Source organism: Thunnus thynnus, chromosome 15 (assembly GCF_963924715.1).
Source record: "Thunnus thynnus chromosome 15, fThuThy2.1, whole genome shotgun sequence".
Classification (NCBI taxonomy): domain Eukaryota; kingdom Metazoa; phylum Chordata; class Actinopteri; order Scombriformes; family Scombridae; genus Thunnus; species Thunnus thynnus.
Genome location: NC_089531.1, coordinates 16795315 through 16810940, shown reverse-complemented (window position 1 = coordinate 16810940; position 15626 = coordinate 16795315). Strand labels below are relative to the sequence as shown.

The 15626-nt window shown below is 39.0% G+C and overlaps 1 protein-coding gene across 2 annotated transcripts; it reads right to left on the bottom strand.

Annotated features, from left to right (window-relative positions):
* Positions 1–506: 506 nt before the first annotated feature.
* Positions 507–15504, bottom strand: grinaa (glutamate receptor, ionotropic, N-methyl D-aspartate-associated protein 1a (glutamate binding)). 2 transcript variants are annotated; one of them, XM_067613064.1, is made up of 7 exons: positions 15376–15504; positions 5649–5988; positions 5048–5163; positions 4738–4938; positions 4414–4542; positions 3943–4086; positions 507–2388 (listed from the first exon to the last, which is right to left on the bottom strand). In XM_067613064.1, exons 2-7 carry the CDS (start codon positions 5950–5952, stop codon positions 2239–2241), a joined length of 1044 nt encoding a protein of 347 aa, XP_067469165.1. In that variant the 5' UTR covers positions 5953–5988; positions 15376–15504; the 3' UTR covers positions 507–2238. The 2 variants fall into 2 exon arrangements, with proteins under 2 accessions (XP_067469165.1, XP_067469166.1); XM_067613065.1 differs by lacking the exon at positions 15376–15504 and adding an exon at positions 13696–13872.
* Between the last annotated feature and the right edge of the window lie 122 nt (positions 15505–15626).

Here is a 15626-nt window from a genome sequence, read left to right as displayed (position 1 = left end):
GTATGATGTGGAAACTTGAAGCCTGCAGTGCACACAGACCGAGAATGGACTTTTCAGTGAAGTATGATAAATCTTGCAGTTGAACATTTGAAGTAAACAATATTTGCATGTTCACATTTCTCAATAAGAGAGTAAATTACATATTTCATAATTTGGGTATCTGGGTAATTTAACATTTTTTCTTTTGAAAAATGATTATTATTCAAAGCATAGCATTTTTATATATCTTAAATCATGTCTGAAGGGGGCATAATTAATAAAAACTAATAAGGATTGTTAAACTTTAGTTAAGTTTATTTTAAGTAACTCAAACATACCTTACATATTCTGTACTTAATGTTTTTATTTGTTGGCCAACATTTACATTCATACGTTACATCTGTGATGAACTGAAATTAGCTGGTAATATTGGCCACGCTGATTAGTCAGGATCTAGTTATTCAATTCAAGAACAGTTTTAATCAGAAACATGTCTAAATGTAAATGAACACACAAAGCTTCAAACCTTTACATTGTATTTGTTTTAATGAAAAGCGAACAGCAGTGTAGAGGAATGTGGTTCCACTTTAAATTTAATGCAAATATACAATGCAAACAGACCTACAAAGCCCCAAATTACTTCATCTATACACATCAAACCACTAAGGAGTTCTATATACACTTGCACGTAAGTTAGATACAAACACAAGAGTTAAAAAAAAAAAATTCTAACAGGGCTGCCAAACAACACTGTGTCCCTCCAAAACAAGAATACCTGTACAGTGTGCATTATCAGCACATGCAAATGTGAGTAGAGGGTCATGCAAAAGGTGAAAAATCAAAACAAGACACAGAATAAAAAATGTTGTACATGTTAAATATATCATTCAAGTTGTGTGTGTGTGTAAGAGTATTTTGGCTTCCAGTGCATGACTCCTTTGCCACCAATATCTTATGGGTTCAGTAATTAAGTCTATACATCTCCAGTCTGCGTTTGTTATCATTAGCACCAGCTTCAAAGCAACCCTGTTATCTACATCAAGCTCAATAAATAGATTGTTATTGTGTTATTGTGTATCATTTCCTTCAAGTCCAGACCTGGTTCCCATCTACTTCATAAGAGTTACTTTAAAATTTAGAATAAAGTTGTCAAACTTAAATCAGCTTGGTATAAAAGTGGTGCGAAATTCCAAAACTTAAATATTTCACATTAGTTATAATGAGAACAAAAAATAAAAATAAAGCACTAAATTATCACTTCACGTTAATGACGAGACGAGAGGAAATTAGTGAGGACTGTAAAGAAAAAAAAGAGAAGAGAAGGGAACATATCAGCTTTAAAATCATACAAATAATTAAGAACATACTTTTTCTTCCTTTTCAAACAACATTCCATGAGAATATATAGAGTTTATAAATATTAATTTATGTGTCATGTACATCTTCATCCTTATGTCATTAGAAGTTATTGTACTGGGTAAAAGCGTTCTGATGTCAGAGCATCAAGCAGTACATCCATATGAATCAGTCCAGCATGCCTTTCCAGAGGCAGAGGAGAGGGAGTATTGGCATCATATACAGTAATACACGTATTATTTACAGCTGTGACAAGCAAGCTCGAGATATTCCTCTGGTAGCTCTAGAGAATCATAACACATCTTAAGTTATGTTTCCGTTGTTGCCATGCAGAGTTACACGAGCAGGCTGAAAGGGAGAGTTAAGTTTGAGAAAACAGACAGATTGAAGGTGGAGGGTATTTCTAGCACTAACTTCTTCTCTTCAGGCAAAGCTGGTCGGCTTCAATATTAAGCACTACTGATACCTTTCCTCGCTCTCTCTTTTCTGTTTTAATCTCTGTGGCAAGGCACGGCTGAGTGCCAAGCACCCACAGGATAACATGATTTCTACTATACGTGACAAGCCAAACTGGAAGTTGGGTTTTTTTTTTAGATAATGTAGACATCTGTGTTAGTAGAAGCAGATGACAGTTAGTGCAAGCAGTGTTCAAAGTTGAGGAAAAGAGAGACAGATCATGATGCTCTCAGCTGCTTTTTTTTAATGACATCCACAGCCCTACTATCTGTTTAAAAGTTGAACTGCGTGTATGATAGGAGAGGATACAAAGAGTATTATGGGGGGTAAAAAAAAAAAAAGTGAGGAAAAAGTTGAAGGAATCAGAGGTAACGGGCAATGTTAGCAACGTTTCACAATGAAGGGAGGCATTCTCCATCTCCCTTCTGTTATTGCTAAGGTGCAGCTTTATTCACGGGAGCGTCCCACAATAGCCAGGATGTAGAGGAAAATGTTGATGATGTCAGTGTAGAGGTTGAGGGCAGCAAAAATATACTCCTCTGGACTCAGAGCCAGCTTCTTGTTGCCTAGGAGGAGCTGAGTGTCCACAGCCAAAAACTGCAGAGAGGAAAGAAGGATAGCATTAGTTATTTTAAGAGGCATCCACACTTCAGATCAAAGCTGAGTGATGTAGAAATTATTCTTTTCAGCTATCAGAACCAATGCGGTTGTGACATCCATCAAATAAAGCTATGTACCTACATAAACCAAGTCCATAAAACAGAGGCAGCACAGATGATCCATGTTGTTTAGAAGTATTTTCAGTAAGCACATTACAGCTTGCGGTAAATGTGATGAGATAGATTTACAAGCATATAAAAGGGGTACATTGTCATTTCTATTCAGTCTCAAGGCTTTGAGACAACATGGAGGTTGTACTAGATAGTTACTTAGTAACACTACAGTGAAATGCTTTCTTGGCTTTTCCTTTCACTCTCAAAACTCTACTTGGTTTCCACCTACATGTATTGCGTTTTAACACCGGTATATTCAAGGCTGACAGAGTCATCTCTCCTACCAGGTCTGAAGAATTTAGCCTTTAACCATCATATACACCACATCACATCCCCACTGGGTAAATTCTACTTTTCATGGTGTCCATGAATGCATGATAGTCATATAAAGTTAGTGACCCACTTTCCACTTGCTAACCATGAATCTTTTTCCTACCCAGTTTTTGCTTTGCTCTTTAACATTCTGCAGATGTAATTATCCTTTATTGAGCAGAATAAAGTTCACTGTGAGGTGGAAAAACCAGCCGTGTGCCAGTGGTGATGGCTGTCTGGTAACTGAGTCCAGACTACTGGACACCACTACCACAAATATCAAATTACCCTCCTGGAGAGTTAACATGCAACAGATGACATTTGACATTTTCAACATAACAGCACGCCAGTTGACATATAATGGACGAAAGCTGTTTCTGTTCCCGGACCTCACCGCCAGTGAAGCCAAGAAGAGAGCGGCTTTCTGGGATGTCCGAAAGTGAGATCAAGGGAACCCGTTTTAGATTTCAATACCCTGCTAAGTTCCAAGTGGCTCTACTGGGGGAAGCCGAATGCTTTTTCACTGATCCCAAAACAGTAATGGATAATGCTACACTGGTTTAATCAAAAATAGATTTTCTTTTTTTAATGTAAGGCTCTTGTTCAATATCATCTCTCACCCCTCAGATTCTCCAGTTCCAGAGGTATTAATTTCCACAGATACGGATAAAAGCTTTTCATAGGGTGGGCTGAAGATATTTATTTCATATTCGTAAAAGATTTGGGTTTGGCACCACATTTATTTCTTAGATGAGGGTACTATACACAGCACCAGTTTCTTCATTCCGTACTATTTATATCTACTCTAAGCAGTTAGATAGACTTAACATGCTCTTGTTATCATGACTCTTATTACCTTCAACTTTAATCACCATTTCTTTGTATCCATTTAGTTAAGTTTGTGTATAAAAGTTATTTTATAACTACTTTTATTTATTTTCAGGTTTTTTTCTTTTCCTTATGTATTTATCATTTGTAAACGTACTTTACTGTCATTTTTGTTGTCGTTTTTTTTTTGTTTTGGAAAAAACAATTAAAAAAAAGAAAACCTGAGTGTGAAACTTACGCAGGTAAACAGAAGGGCCCCCAGTGAGGCATAGACGATGTGCAAGATCCTGTGGCGGATGAAGATGCAGAGGATGGAGAAGAGCAACAGCACGATCAGGCAAACAAACAGTACGCCCCGACAGGAAGTGAAGTCATACTTGCTCTGTAGTGAAAAAGGAGAGAAAACAGGGACTCAGGAAAGACTAACAACAGTAATATATATTTAATACATATATTTTTTTATATATTTAGCTCTTCAAACCAATTTAACTAGCAGCTATACTAAAGCAATAATGATATTCCAGAGTGTGAGTACAGTCTGTGAGACTTACTAGAATGAACAAAGCTACGTCAAAAACTAATCAGATGAAATTCTCACTGTTTCTTCCCCAGTAGTTGAAATAATGAAGAAATGGAGAAATGTTGTTGTCTGTGTGCGTTTAGAAATTTAAATGCGTTTAAATTAAAACAGCTGTTTGTGTGTGCGGACCTGTAGTGAGAAGAGGACGACAGTGAAGCAGACCACAGCAGTGATGCCCACAGCCATGATGACAGTCTCTGTGTCGTAGAAGCTGGCTATCATTCCCACCATGTAGGAGAGACTCAGGGTCAGGATGGACTGCAAAAAAACCATTTATTACGTGTTTTACCATGTTTTAGACTTAAATGACAAGTTTCAAGTGCTCTTACAAAGGATGTACCTTTGCGGCTTTTAACATTTGGTCTTGCTAGAAGGTATCAATCAGTTTAGTTACAGTATAAACAAACTATCACGATAGGTAATTCATGCTTAGTTATTAATTGGTGTTCTTACCAGTGCAACCAGGTTCCAGGGGTGCTTACGGCGGAAGTCTCCACAGCAGCTGAGGACAATCAGAGACACAAAGAAAACGGCGTAGGACACGTAGTATGTCCATGGATTATGTCGCACAAATTTCTTGGCATCATCGACAAAGGTGAAGACCGCAACAAAGGAGAAAGTGACCATCAGCTGCACTGTGAGAACCAAGAAGACCTGGTGGAGAACAGGTGGTCTTGTTATAATATTAATGCAACTTTTATTACACACATATATTTGTTTCTTTATCATCTATTTTATCTGTTGGACACAGTGAAGAACTTACTTTTCTGATGAAGGCTTGTCGGATACTCTTGTCCTCAAAGCCGGAGTTGGTGAACTCATCATTGTCGTAGTAAGATGGAGGCCCATCACCATGGTAACCAGGACTGCCTGCAGGTGCTGGCAAATGACAACGACAGTAAGACAATTAAGGGTTAAAACTAGGCTTAACAAATGGACACATGTCATGTAGTACTGATCATTTCATTGATTGCCCATTCATCTGCGCTCAGTCTGATCTGAACTGGAACCAGTAATGTGTTTTCTTGTTGACCTGGATAAAAACATGCTTGCAAATGCCTTTAGTGTGGAAATCCATTTACAGAAAAAATTCCATCCAAACTGGTGACTCTCACATGGAAAAATGAAACAACTTTATGGAGCGGAGAGGACAACTTTTGGAAGCGACTTCAGCTGAGCACATTGTTTTTTGTCAAAATAAAGTCATAAAGGAACATAAGCTGAACCAAATGACATGATGTGCTCACTTTCATAGAGATACAGCCGATCTGACACAATCAGGTTTCTATTAACAAAGAATAAAGTGGCCCAGAAAGGGAAAAGTCTCCTCGTAAAAGTTTCTAATCTCTAGTTGAACAACTCACCAATGGGGTCTCCAGGAAAGCCTGGCTGCGTGGTTCCTTGCTGATAAGGCCCCTGAGGGTAGGGTCCCTGTGGGTAGGGCATCTGAGGGTAAGGCATCTGCGGGTACGGACCAGGGACGAAACCTGGGCCTGCCTGGGGGAAGCCCGGCTGCCCGTAGCCGGCTGCTGGTGGGTAGGGTCCCCCAGGGGCCTGGCTGTAGTTAGGAGGGGGCACGCCAAAACCTGGCTGAGGGGGTCCATAGACGTTGTTATGGAGTGGGTTAGTCTCACCCATAACGGGGTATCCACTCTTGTCCTGGGACATGGTGTGGGGGAAGGCTCACTCTGCTGCAAGAACAATCTATGAAAAGGAGAAAAGTAGAATTGTGTTGAATTGTCTTTATTACATCTCAAAAAGTCCCAGACAGAAGCAGAGAAAAAGTAATGACGGTACATCATCTGGGCCAAACTGGCAAAGACACAAACGCTATATCTGCCTGATTAAAAAGGTGACAGGCAATCAAAGAGCGCAACAAGAAGAGATGACAGAGAGAGAGGCAGAGCTACATCACGTTATCTCTCTGTTTCATAAACTAAATTATATTATTTCATGCTATTTTACCTTTCTTTTGGGGATTTTTTATTCTACCCAAATATGCCTTTTATTCACTCAGTAACAGATAAAATCAAATTTGATTGGTCTTAGTCATTGTCTAAGAGAAAAAAACAGATGTCAATGCAGAATCTTCTAAAGCTTTCAAGGCTTTGAGAAAGAGATGGCAGTCTCGGAAAACCAGGTGGTGGGGGATCATGAGGAAAAAGCTGAAAAGAGAGAAAGAAGTACCACCACGGGCCCTGTCAACTGCAAAAAGTGCTGCACAACTGCAGTAGTGAGAGTACATAAAACTGGAAGAGACCAGGGCAGGAAGAGACTGGAAGAGATGAAGAACAGCTGGCTGTTGTCAAGGCCTTCAAAGCTTTGAAGTGGATCAGGGAGATCCACAACGTGAGCATCGGAGGGGAGAATACAACGACAGGACGTCAGTAAAATGAGGGAAAGAGTTTGATTTCAGTGATGAATTTAAAAGCCAATGATAAGACAAGTATTACTTGATATAATATAAAGTAATGATAATGAAATAATACATTATGAAAGTTGTGTGTTGATTTGAATCAACTGAATGCTTAATTATTGTTTAATCTTGAGAAATCTGTGTAAGAGACCAGAGAGGATGTGAAGGTATTGAACTATTTGGGAAAAGCACCCAGAGACACGGATAGTCCAAGGAAAGGGAAGTACCCGGTTAAAGTTGCAAGAAAACAGTTTTCAACATCAAAGAGTTGGCTAATAATGATTGGTACAACAGGAGGGTAAATGCATCAATACATTCTGGGTTTGAGGTCAAGTATGGAAACAACGTTATGTTGACAGGCAAGTCGCCTGTTGCTCCATTCACTCGCAACCTTTGTCTCTATATGAACATCCGCTGTCGGATCATTTCGCAGGATTCGACAAAAAGGCACAAAGATCCAGAGTTTTATAGGAAGTCAGGGGAGAGCTTCTTGACTGCAACAAGCAGCAGTCTTTAACTGTTAGTTGAGATCAGCCTTATCCCCTAGTTCATAGAATCTGCTGAGCAATTTTAAGACAAAAGGTGATTATGGATAAATATGTTTGATTTATTACTGGCTTATTACTTGTTTTCTGTATTATAGCATGTTTAAATACAACCCAATTGTATCCAACTGTAGAAAATAATATCCAAATATTAAAAGTAAAACCAAGTCTATAAATATGTTTCTTTTTATTTATTTTGTATTATATTTAAAGTATTTTTTGCTGTTTCTCTCTTGGTGAATAGACCATTATGAATGTGACATACACATAAAAAGTTAAAGTGATGAAAGGCTGCTTCTGCTGCCAAAGCGAAGAGGAGATGAGAGAGAGGAGAAGATAAGAAGTTTAATGTTTAATGGTATTTCACTGGGAAGCAGAGAGCGGCAGCAAGTGATCTAATATATGAAAATAGGCCACAGGTTAGAGAGCCACTATAAAAACCAGATAAGACACCTAACGTGAGAAGAACAGTCAGGGGAGGAACATCTGAATGTTATGACCAAATTACAGTATCTAAACGACACACCCACTTCACTACACAACACGTCCACTTGGTTAGGTTTAGGCATGAGGGGGTGGGGGGTTGGTTAGGGGTCAGGGGTCTGATAGACCCTTCTAATTTTGACTGTTACTAAGGAAGTAGGCAGAAGGGGGCAGAAGGGGCACAACACTCATATTGATAATAATAATAATTTTGTGTGTATTTATAAAAGATAATTAACCACCTCGGTTAATTAACGTACCCACAATGTAACTTTAACTACAACTTGGTACATATTGGATGTATATAATTAGTCTTTTAGTGTTATCAGGTTGACTTTAATTAATGTCACTCAGGGCTGCAACTACTCATTATTTTCATGAGCAGCTTTTCTCAATTAATCTATTATTAATTTGGTGTATAAAACACTGGTGACACTTAAGACATTTAGCATTTGTAAGCAGTATATAAACAGTTAAATAATCACACACTATCATGTAGTTGTTAGATATAAGATATAAGAGTTGATTAATGTATAGTCAACAACTATAACTCCTGTGGTCGTACGTTACTATATGCTATGTTATATAAAAAGATTATGAATGCAAATATAGTAAAACACAGCTGTAATAAAATAAAAAATATCTTCATAAAGTAAGTTTTAATTGTTGACAGATACTGCGCATTTTTGTGTGCATTAGTCTCATAATTTTTACTGTTTGCATTTGTAGTATTTGTATTTGTATTATCAGCTTGTCAGTCATCTGTAAAGCACTTTGAAAGCACTAACCTGTATGACAGGTGCCATACAATGTTTGATTGACTGATATATATTATTGATTGATATGATTGTTTTTAAATGCTAAATAAGGGGGATCTAAAGTAAAGTATTACCAAAATGCCAGAAAATAGTAAAAAAAAAAATCACAATTTTCAATTGTATGATTGGTCTAACTAAGAGTCCAAAACGTCAATATATTCAGTTTACTGTTTATATAAAACAAGGAAAAGCTGAAGGAGCTGGAACAAGGAAACTTCTTATTTTGCTTAAAAAGTGACCTAAACAATGAATTGAGAGCAACAGATTAATTTTCTGACTATTAATAGTTACAGCTCTGATGTCAGTTTTAGTCAGCATGTGGTGGATTGTGGTGGTGGTGGTAGGGGAAGTTAGTGGGAAAAATGAAACAACCCCTGAACTTTATGTGTGATTCAAGTTTTGTGGAAGTAATCATTTTCAAATTAGTTTGTCATTTTGAAACTTTCCCAAGAACAAGGCTCAACCAGAGGTCTACAAGCTGTGATTTCTTAATAACCTGATCTGAGTGGAAACTTACACACAGGCTTCATACCTAAATACAACCAATCGCACACACTGTCTGTATGGACTTAACCAGCAGATACCCTAACGCAGGGAGGGACACAGGGAGAGAAGTAAGGAGGCTAAAAAAACGTCCTCACCAGTGCTGACAGTGTTACCATGGACGCAGGTGGTGCCTTGGTAACCAAATGCATTATTAATCTGCTTTGCTTCAGGAAGAGACCTGACATATTGACCATTACTGCGGTGTCCCCTCCCCCCACCAGGCCCCTGCAGAGGCCTGGTCAACAGGTTTCTGTTCCATTTACATCACAATCTATAGCGCTAATGAGGCATCTGCATGCATGACACAGAGCTGCTCACTTGAAAAGAGCAATCTCTCTGCATGTGAGGCGTACAAAGGTCAGCTTTACAAGGTTGATTAATGCTTTCAAATTGCCTGATGTCAGACAGTGTTGTCAACTCGTCACACTTCATTCCAGTCAACTCGTCTTGGCAGAGTGGGTGGATTCAAAGGTCTGGACCCCGGCAAGCTTTCAAATGTTCAGTGCAGATCTCGTACACAGGCCTACAGTGCCAAAAAAAGCCATTCCCCTAATTGCTGACTTCAAAAAAAGCAGGTATAGTGAGCGGCAGACTGAGTTTGCACGGTGCATAAGCTACGTGCTGTTCAAACTACAGCTACTGCATGTATACAGCTGTGTGTATAACGCATACATGCGCAAACACACACTAAAAGTCCCCACGCTGTTTCTTTCGCACACACCACAAACCAAATAAATGCATACAAGTGCAAAAAAAAAAAAAAAAAATCTTGTTTACTGTTTTGCATGCTCCCTCCCTCTATCCTCCTCCTCCCCTCTCACCAGGCCGCACTGAATTAACAGCTAGCGTTACACAACACTGCTCTATTTCACTCTGGCAAACACATCCAGACTCCTAGTGTGTGTCCTCATGATCCCTGTCTGTCCATCACTAGGACAGTGCGGTGAGAGACCGCAGACAAACATGGTCGAGTGCTGGCTCCGCTTCATACTGACAGTCTCCATTAAGATCATAACAGATTACAATCATTATCTGAGGAGCCAAATCCCTCCCGGCTTTCTGGACAACAATGGTTGTGTAAGGGGGCTTACAGTACTAACACTACAGCAGTTTTGCTGAATTACTTGAAAGATCTATCTATCAGTAAACTGTTTGTACTGTAGTCAGGATTGTTTTACCTAAAAGGATCGCTCACTTGATCTGAATTGACAAACAACACCCTCCTCAACAACTCTGTGACACAACAAAGTTTCTGTTTGCTTGTGTCACACAGGGCAGGATATCTATCTGTCTACTGAACCAACCAAGACATGTAACTGAGTAACCCGACACTCCTTAAGTAATCATGTGACACACGCAGTCAAAGCATGTGATCCCCTGCCAGTCCAATGTTCATGTTAAACCTTAAGGTTTGTAACTCAACACTTGACAGGACTGTCATTCATGTTGTATAAAGGGGGCTGGGCAATATGGCTGAAATCATTCACACAACATTAATTTAATTTTGCTTCAACAACAATACAATAATCTGGACTCCACTGAGACCAAACTAACTCTTCAATGTGTAAAACAAAAACTTCATTTATAATTACAGCTCCAGTCCTCATTCATAATCTTATTTCCAAATTGTAGTCAATCTTAAGATTGTTTAACATAAGCAGCTTCACATTGACAGGGTTTCTTAAGTACTGAATCAATCGCTATTGATCTGTTTTTATCTGTGTTTAATCTGTGTATGATGGATTACCTGATATATGCATGAAGTCACAACAGCTTGGTCAGTACTGAGTCAGATGGCCCTCTCCGCTGATATTTTGACAACAAGATTATTTTAACATGTGTCTAAGACATCGGAACAACAGCTGTAATCACTAAAAAAAGCACCTGGTTTCATAAATTTCAAATGTGAAGGGAATAATTACCAAACCTACACAAAGACCCTGGTTTTGTATAAAGCAAACATATACTGTTAAAAGATATAAACTAACTTCTAACCTTTCTCTCCACCAGATGACTGGCTGGGTTCATAAAAAGTGCACAAGAGCAATTTAGAAACCACAATAGTTTCACTTCACTCTGTTTGAGGAGAAATGAAAGTGAATCCAGTAAATATAGTTTAGTTTTGGAGGTTTTTTGGAGAGGTTACAGTTTGAGGCAGTGTTTGTACAGCTTTACAAGCATTACGTTGGAGATTTCAAATCCTCTTAGGAGAGACGCCCCGACGCTGTGGATAAAGACAGTGCCACTATCCCTGGCTTCTGCTGATAGCTATCGCTGGGGGAATTAGGTTAAAGGGAGGGATTCAGTGGGCTCGCCAGAAAGCCACGTTAACACAATTAGGTTAGCACAATACCTCGACAAACCCATGTACAACATGCTATGTGCATGCCTGAGCAACAGGAAACAGGAAACAAAGTGATAAAACAGGAACAGCCACACAAAACCGTGGGGCCTATACAGAGGTCACCATGTCATAATAAATGACGCCAAAACAAGTTGTGATCTTTGATGGGGGGTGATTTAGACAGAGTTAAGTATAAATTGACAATCCCCCTCCTTTCAAAGATTTAGTGTAACATTTTGAACGTGCAGTACTTCCTAAATGCTACGAAACAACATCAGATTACTGAGCGATATCATCATAAATAAAATGCTGTTTCACAGTCACATGATGAGGATGTGACTCTGCATGAAAAACCATCACATGGTTGTTTCACACACGCTGCACCAACAACAGAACCAGCTGATTTTTAAACAAACTCCTCAAAGCGCTCAGTGTACAATGATAATATTTTGAGTACTATTATGAAACTGTCACTGGGACAATCTAGCTGATTAAATCCTACACCGTGTTGCTGCCTGCCAACGCAGCAGTCTGGCAAGATGTTGTCTCAGCAGCAGCTCTGGACCGCTATGTCAGACCTGCAGACACCTCGCCTCATGACAATTTGTTACACTTTACGCAGGTTTGCAAAATACGACAAAATACTGCTGCCACCGTGAACACAAATCTGCTTAGTTTCTCAGAAAAAAATACTTGCTATAATGACAAAATGATTTTATTAACATAATTTCAAGTTGTTCTACTATTTTTTTGTCTTTTCCTGTATTGATTGAATGTTTTTTCTTATTATTACAACAAATGTTTCTAGTTTCTCCAACAATATACCATGTTATGTTGTTACTACAATAAGTTTCAACAAAAATATCACATAACAACATTTCTTGTTATAATAAAAAAGTTGGAATGTTGTAATAACAAGAAATAACAGAAAGAAACCACTTTGTTATAAGATATTTATCACTAGCATAAAATTAAACTATTCACTCCTTACACTGTGAGCAGTTGCCAATTTCAGGAGGTGGAGTTGGCAGCATAGCTCAGCTTTATTGCTCCTGCCTGGTCATTATAAGCCGACTGATCTTCCAGATCTTACCAAACAGAACTGTAGTGTAAGCAAAAACAGACTTATCTAAAATGTTCCACTTTCATACTCTCCAATTTCCATCAACAGCAAAAGAGAAAGAGCACATAAAGGGTTCCTGCAGGATCACTGCAATAGAGATTGAGTAATCCTGGACTTAAACGTCTGTTTCACAGCCAGATGGTGACAGAACAGCGAAAACATCCACTAACCTCGCTTATTAGAACCCATCTCACCTTGTTCTTTCATTAAATGATTACCCACAACCAACAATTTTACTGTAACCCTCAAATTTAATAAGAAATGAATCATTTAAAATCCCTGAACAACTGTATTATTCGTTCTGCATGGTATCATGCATGTCCCGGTAACGAGCTGTCAGGGCGGAACAGAGAGACTGATCATGAGAGTCGATGGACTTGTTTCCATCATATCACTCAGATATATTATTTCAACCTTGACCAACACAGGGTTGTAAATAGGGAACTTAACCTCTGTCAGCCTATAAATAAAGAACATTTATTGGTGAGTTGATGGGCAAAATATGGAATCTAGACTATAAATAGCAAAGGAACCTGTTGAGAGAAACAACAAGTGATAAATAAATAAATGTTTAGTGACAATTTACTGATCTTATCAAGGTTCTATCTAAGATTGGCCGATATCATTTTTTTTCTAAATCTTTTTCTTCTCTGATAGAACCATGAAAGAATTACAATATGCTTGTACTGTATACGTGTGCAAATGCCAAATAAAGTGACTTGTACTTTAAATACAATGGGGGCAAGTCATCCACTTATCACAGAGTCGGTGGTTCGATCCCCAGCTCCTCCTGTATCATGCAAAATGCGAGCACTTTGCATTGTATCTTGCTGCCAACGGTGTGTGTGTGTGTGTGTGAGAATGGGTGAATGAGAGTAAAATTGTAATGCAATTTGGATAAAACCGCTGTATCAATGCAGCCTCTGTCTAGTCATTTACCATAATATGAATCAATAGTAATTAGTCAACTATCAGAGATTTTGCGGAACCATTTGTTCTCGACCATTGTGAGCAACGCTGCAAATCGATGAGCAGGACTGATGTATGGCAGTATTGTTTGTGTTAAAATATTCTGATTTGTCAGGTATCTAATTCAATGGGTTGGCTAAAAACAAACATTCCTATATTTTCATTACCAATTAGATTCCTTTTCTTGATTACTCAACACGTCCAGAAAGTGTCCATCATATTTTCCAGAGCGCACAGTGACGTCCTTAAAAGGTAGAGTCAGCGATTCTTATCCAATACACTTTTAGTGAAATTCAGCAAATGTCTCCTCATGCTCCTTTAGCTGTTCGTTCTGTGTACACGCTGAAAAAAAGAATCTGGTGTTTGTACACAGCCCTAACTCTGTAAATGGGAAACAAACAGAGTGGCTCAGCCCAAACCACACAACATCATTCTAGCCAATCAGCAACACGGGGCGTTTGTGCTCGTGCACAAGAAACGGTGAAGGGGAGGGGAGATGCTATATTTCTCTTGTGGTCAGCTAGCCCAGTTGTTAGTGCCGCTGCCTTGGCAATGCATTTCCATTAATTTGGGGGGTGGAGTTCCTGAAGGAGCAGGAAAGGAGGGGTATGTTTGTTTGGCTGCAAATATCAACAATCTTTCTCCAGAATCACTGACTCCTTTAATTGTCTTATTTTGTCCGACCAACAATGCAACTAGAGGAAGTAGAATATGAACTATAATTTAGCATAGTTAAAATATCACACTATTTATATAGAAAAAGAAGTAATAAATATGATTGAAAATGATATCTGTCTGATTTTGCCAATATCTGACAGGTATATTACGTATTAATAACCTACATTTATAAAAAAGAAGTAAAAAGATTTTATTCAATGTAACATTAATGACTAACATGCAAGGGAGACTAAAATAAAACCACTTTAAACCACAAAGTAAATCTCAACCTGAGGTCTGGGGACCCCCAGGGGTCCTGAGGAGGTTCCGGGGGTCCCCAGAAAAATGGAGAATATTTTAATTTCACTATTATTTCAGTGACTAGACGTTATTTGAGAGAATGTATCAGAATGACTGTTCACACTCTTCACTGTTAATCTGCCGAACTACAGTATAGACAGTTATGTAAATAACTCAGTCTTATCAGATGGATCCCTGAGACTACATCTTATCAAATACGGGTCCGTGGCCTGGTGTGTATCAATTTGGGGGTCTTTCACAAGGTTGAAAACCACTGGTTTAAAGGTTATTGTGCAAATGAAAACCAAAACAGAAACATGAATGCAGAAAATAAACCAGCCAGCCTCGTTATTATGAAGCACCTGCAGCGGGCGCACCTCATCATCAAGGCCTCTGTAGTGCAGATAAATGCGACACACCGACCATCTGTTTCATCAAACTCACAAAAAATTAAGCCCCAGTCTAGCAACACCGCCATTAAAGCTGAATATGGATAAACAGCCTTTGAACAGACGATAGACCTCAAATAGACGATAACGTTAGACATGAAATATCCCTTGAATAAATTATATTTGAGGACGGTGACCACACGCCGCGCCCCCCACCCACCAACCCCACGTTTACAGAGCTCCCTCTGCAGCCGGGACTACTTTGTTTTAGTGTGACTAGCTGCTTGTTTTAAGATAACCACCGCTGCAGTAACGGCGTCTGTTTTGATAACGGCTTTCTAACTTGCTGACGCTAAATGACGGTTGGCCCACAGACTGGATGCTGATAATGTCGCTAACCGAAGCGCTGCTCGCTAGCTGCACATTTAATGAGAAAAAAATAATTTCTACTAACAGAACACACACAGGCATAACATCTCCTCGGCACACTTTCATCCTTACCTTTTCCTTTTTGTCGTTATAGACCGTCCAGAGGTGTTTATTTCAGAGTAACTGCCGACATAGACTGCGCCTCCTGCTCCTCCAAGAGACTAACTGAACTGGGTCGAGAGCCGGTGATGTCATCGCACGACGTCGTCACGTCACATGATGTGTGGGAACCACCGGTTATTATTACTTACACAAAAATGAGTTTATCTCAACTGCCACAATGACGCAGTATTTTCCATTAAAAAAGATAACATTAAGCTTTA

Coding starts and splice junctions, on each gene's coding strand:
- grinaa (XM_067613064.1), bottom strand. CDS start 5,952: ATGTCCCAGGACAAGAGTGGATACCCCGTTATGGGTGAGACTAACCCA. Junction 4,543..4,737: donor CCTGGAACCTGGTTGCACTG/GTAAGAACACCA, acceptor GTTTTTTTGCAG/TCCATCCTGACCCTGAGTCT. Junction 2,389..3,942: donor GGGCCCTTCTGTTTACCTGC/GTAAGTTTCACA, acceptor TCCTCTCTGCAG/TTTTTGGCTGTGGACACTCA.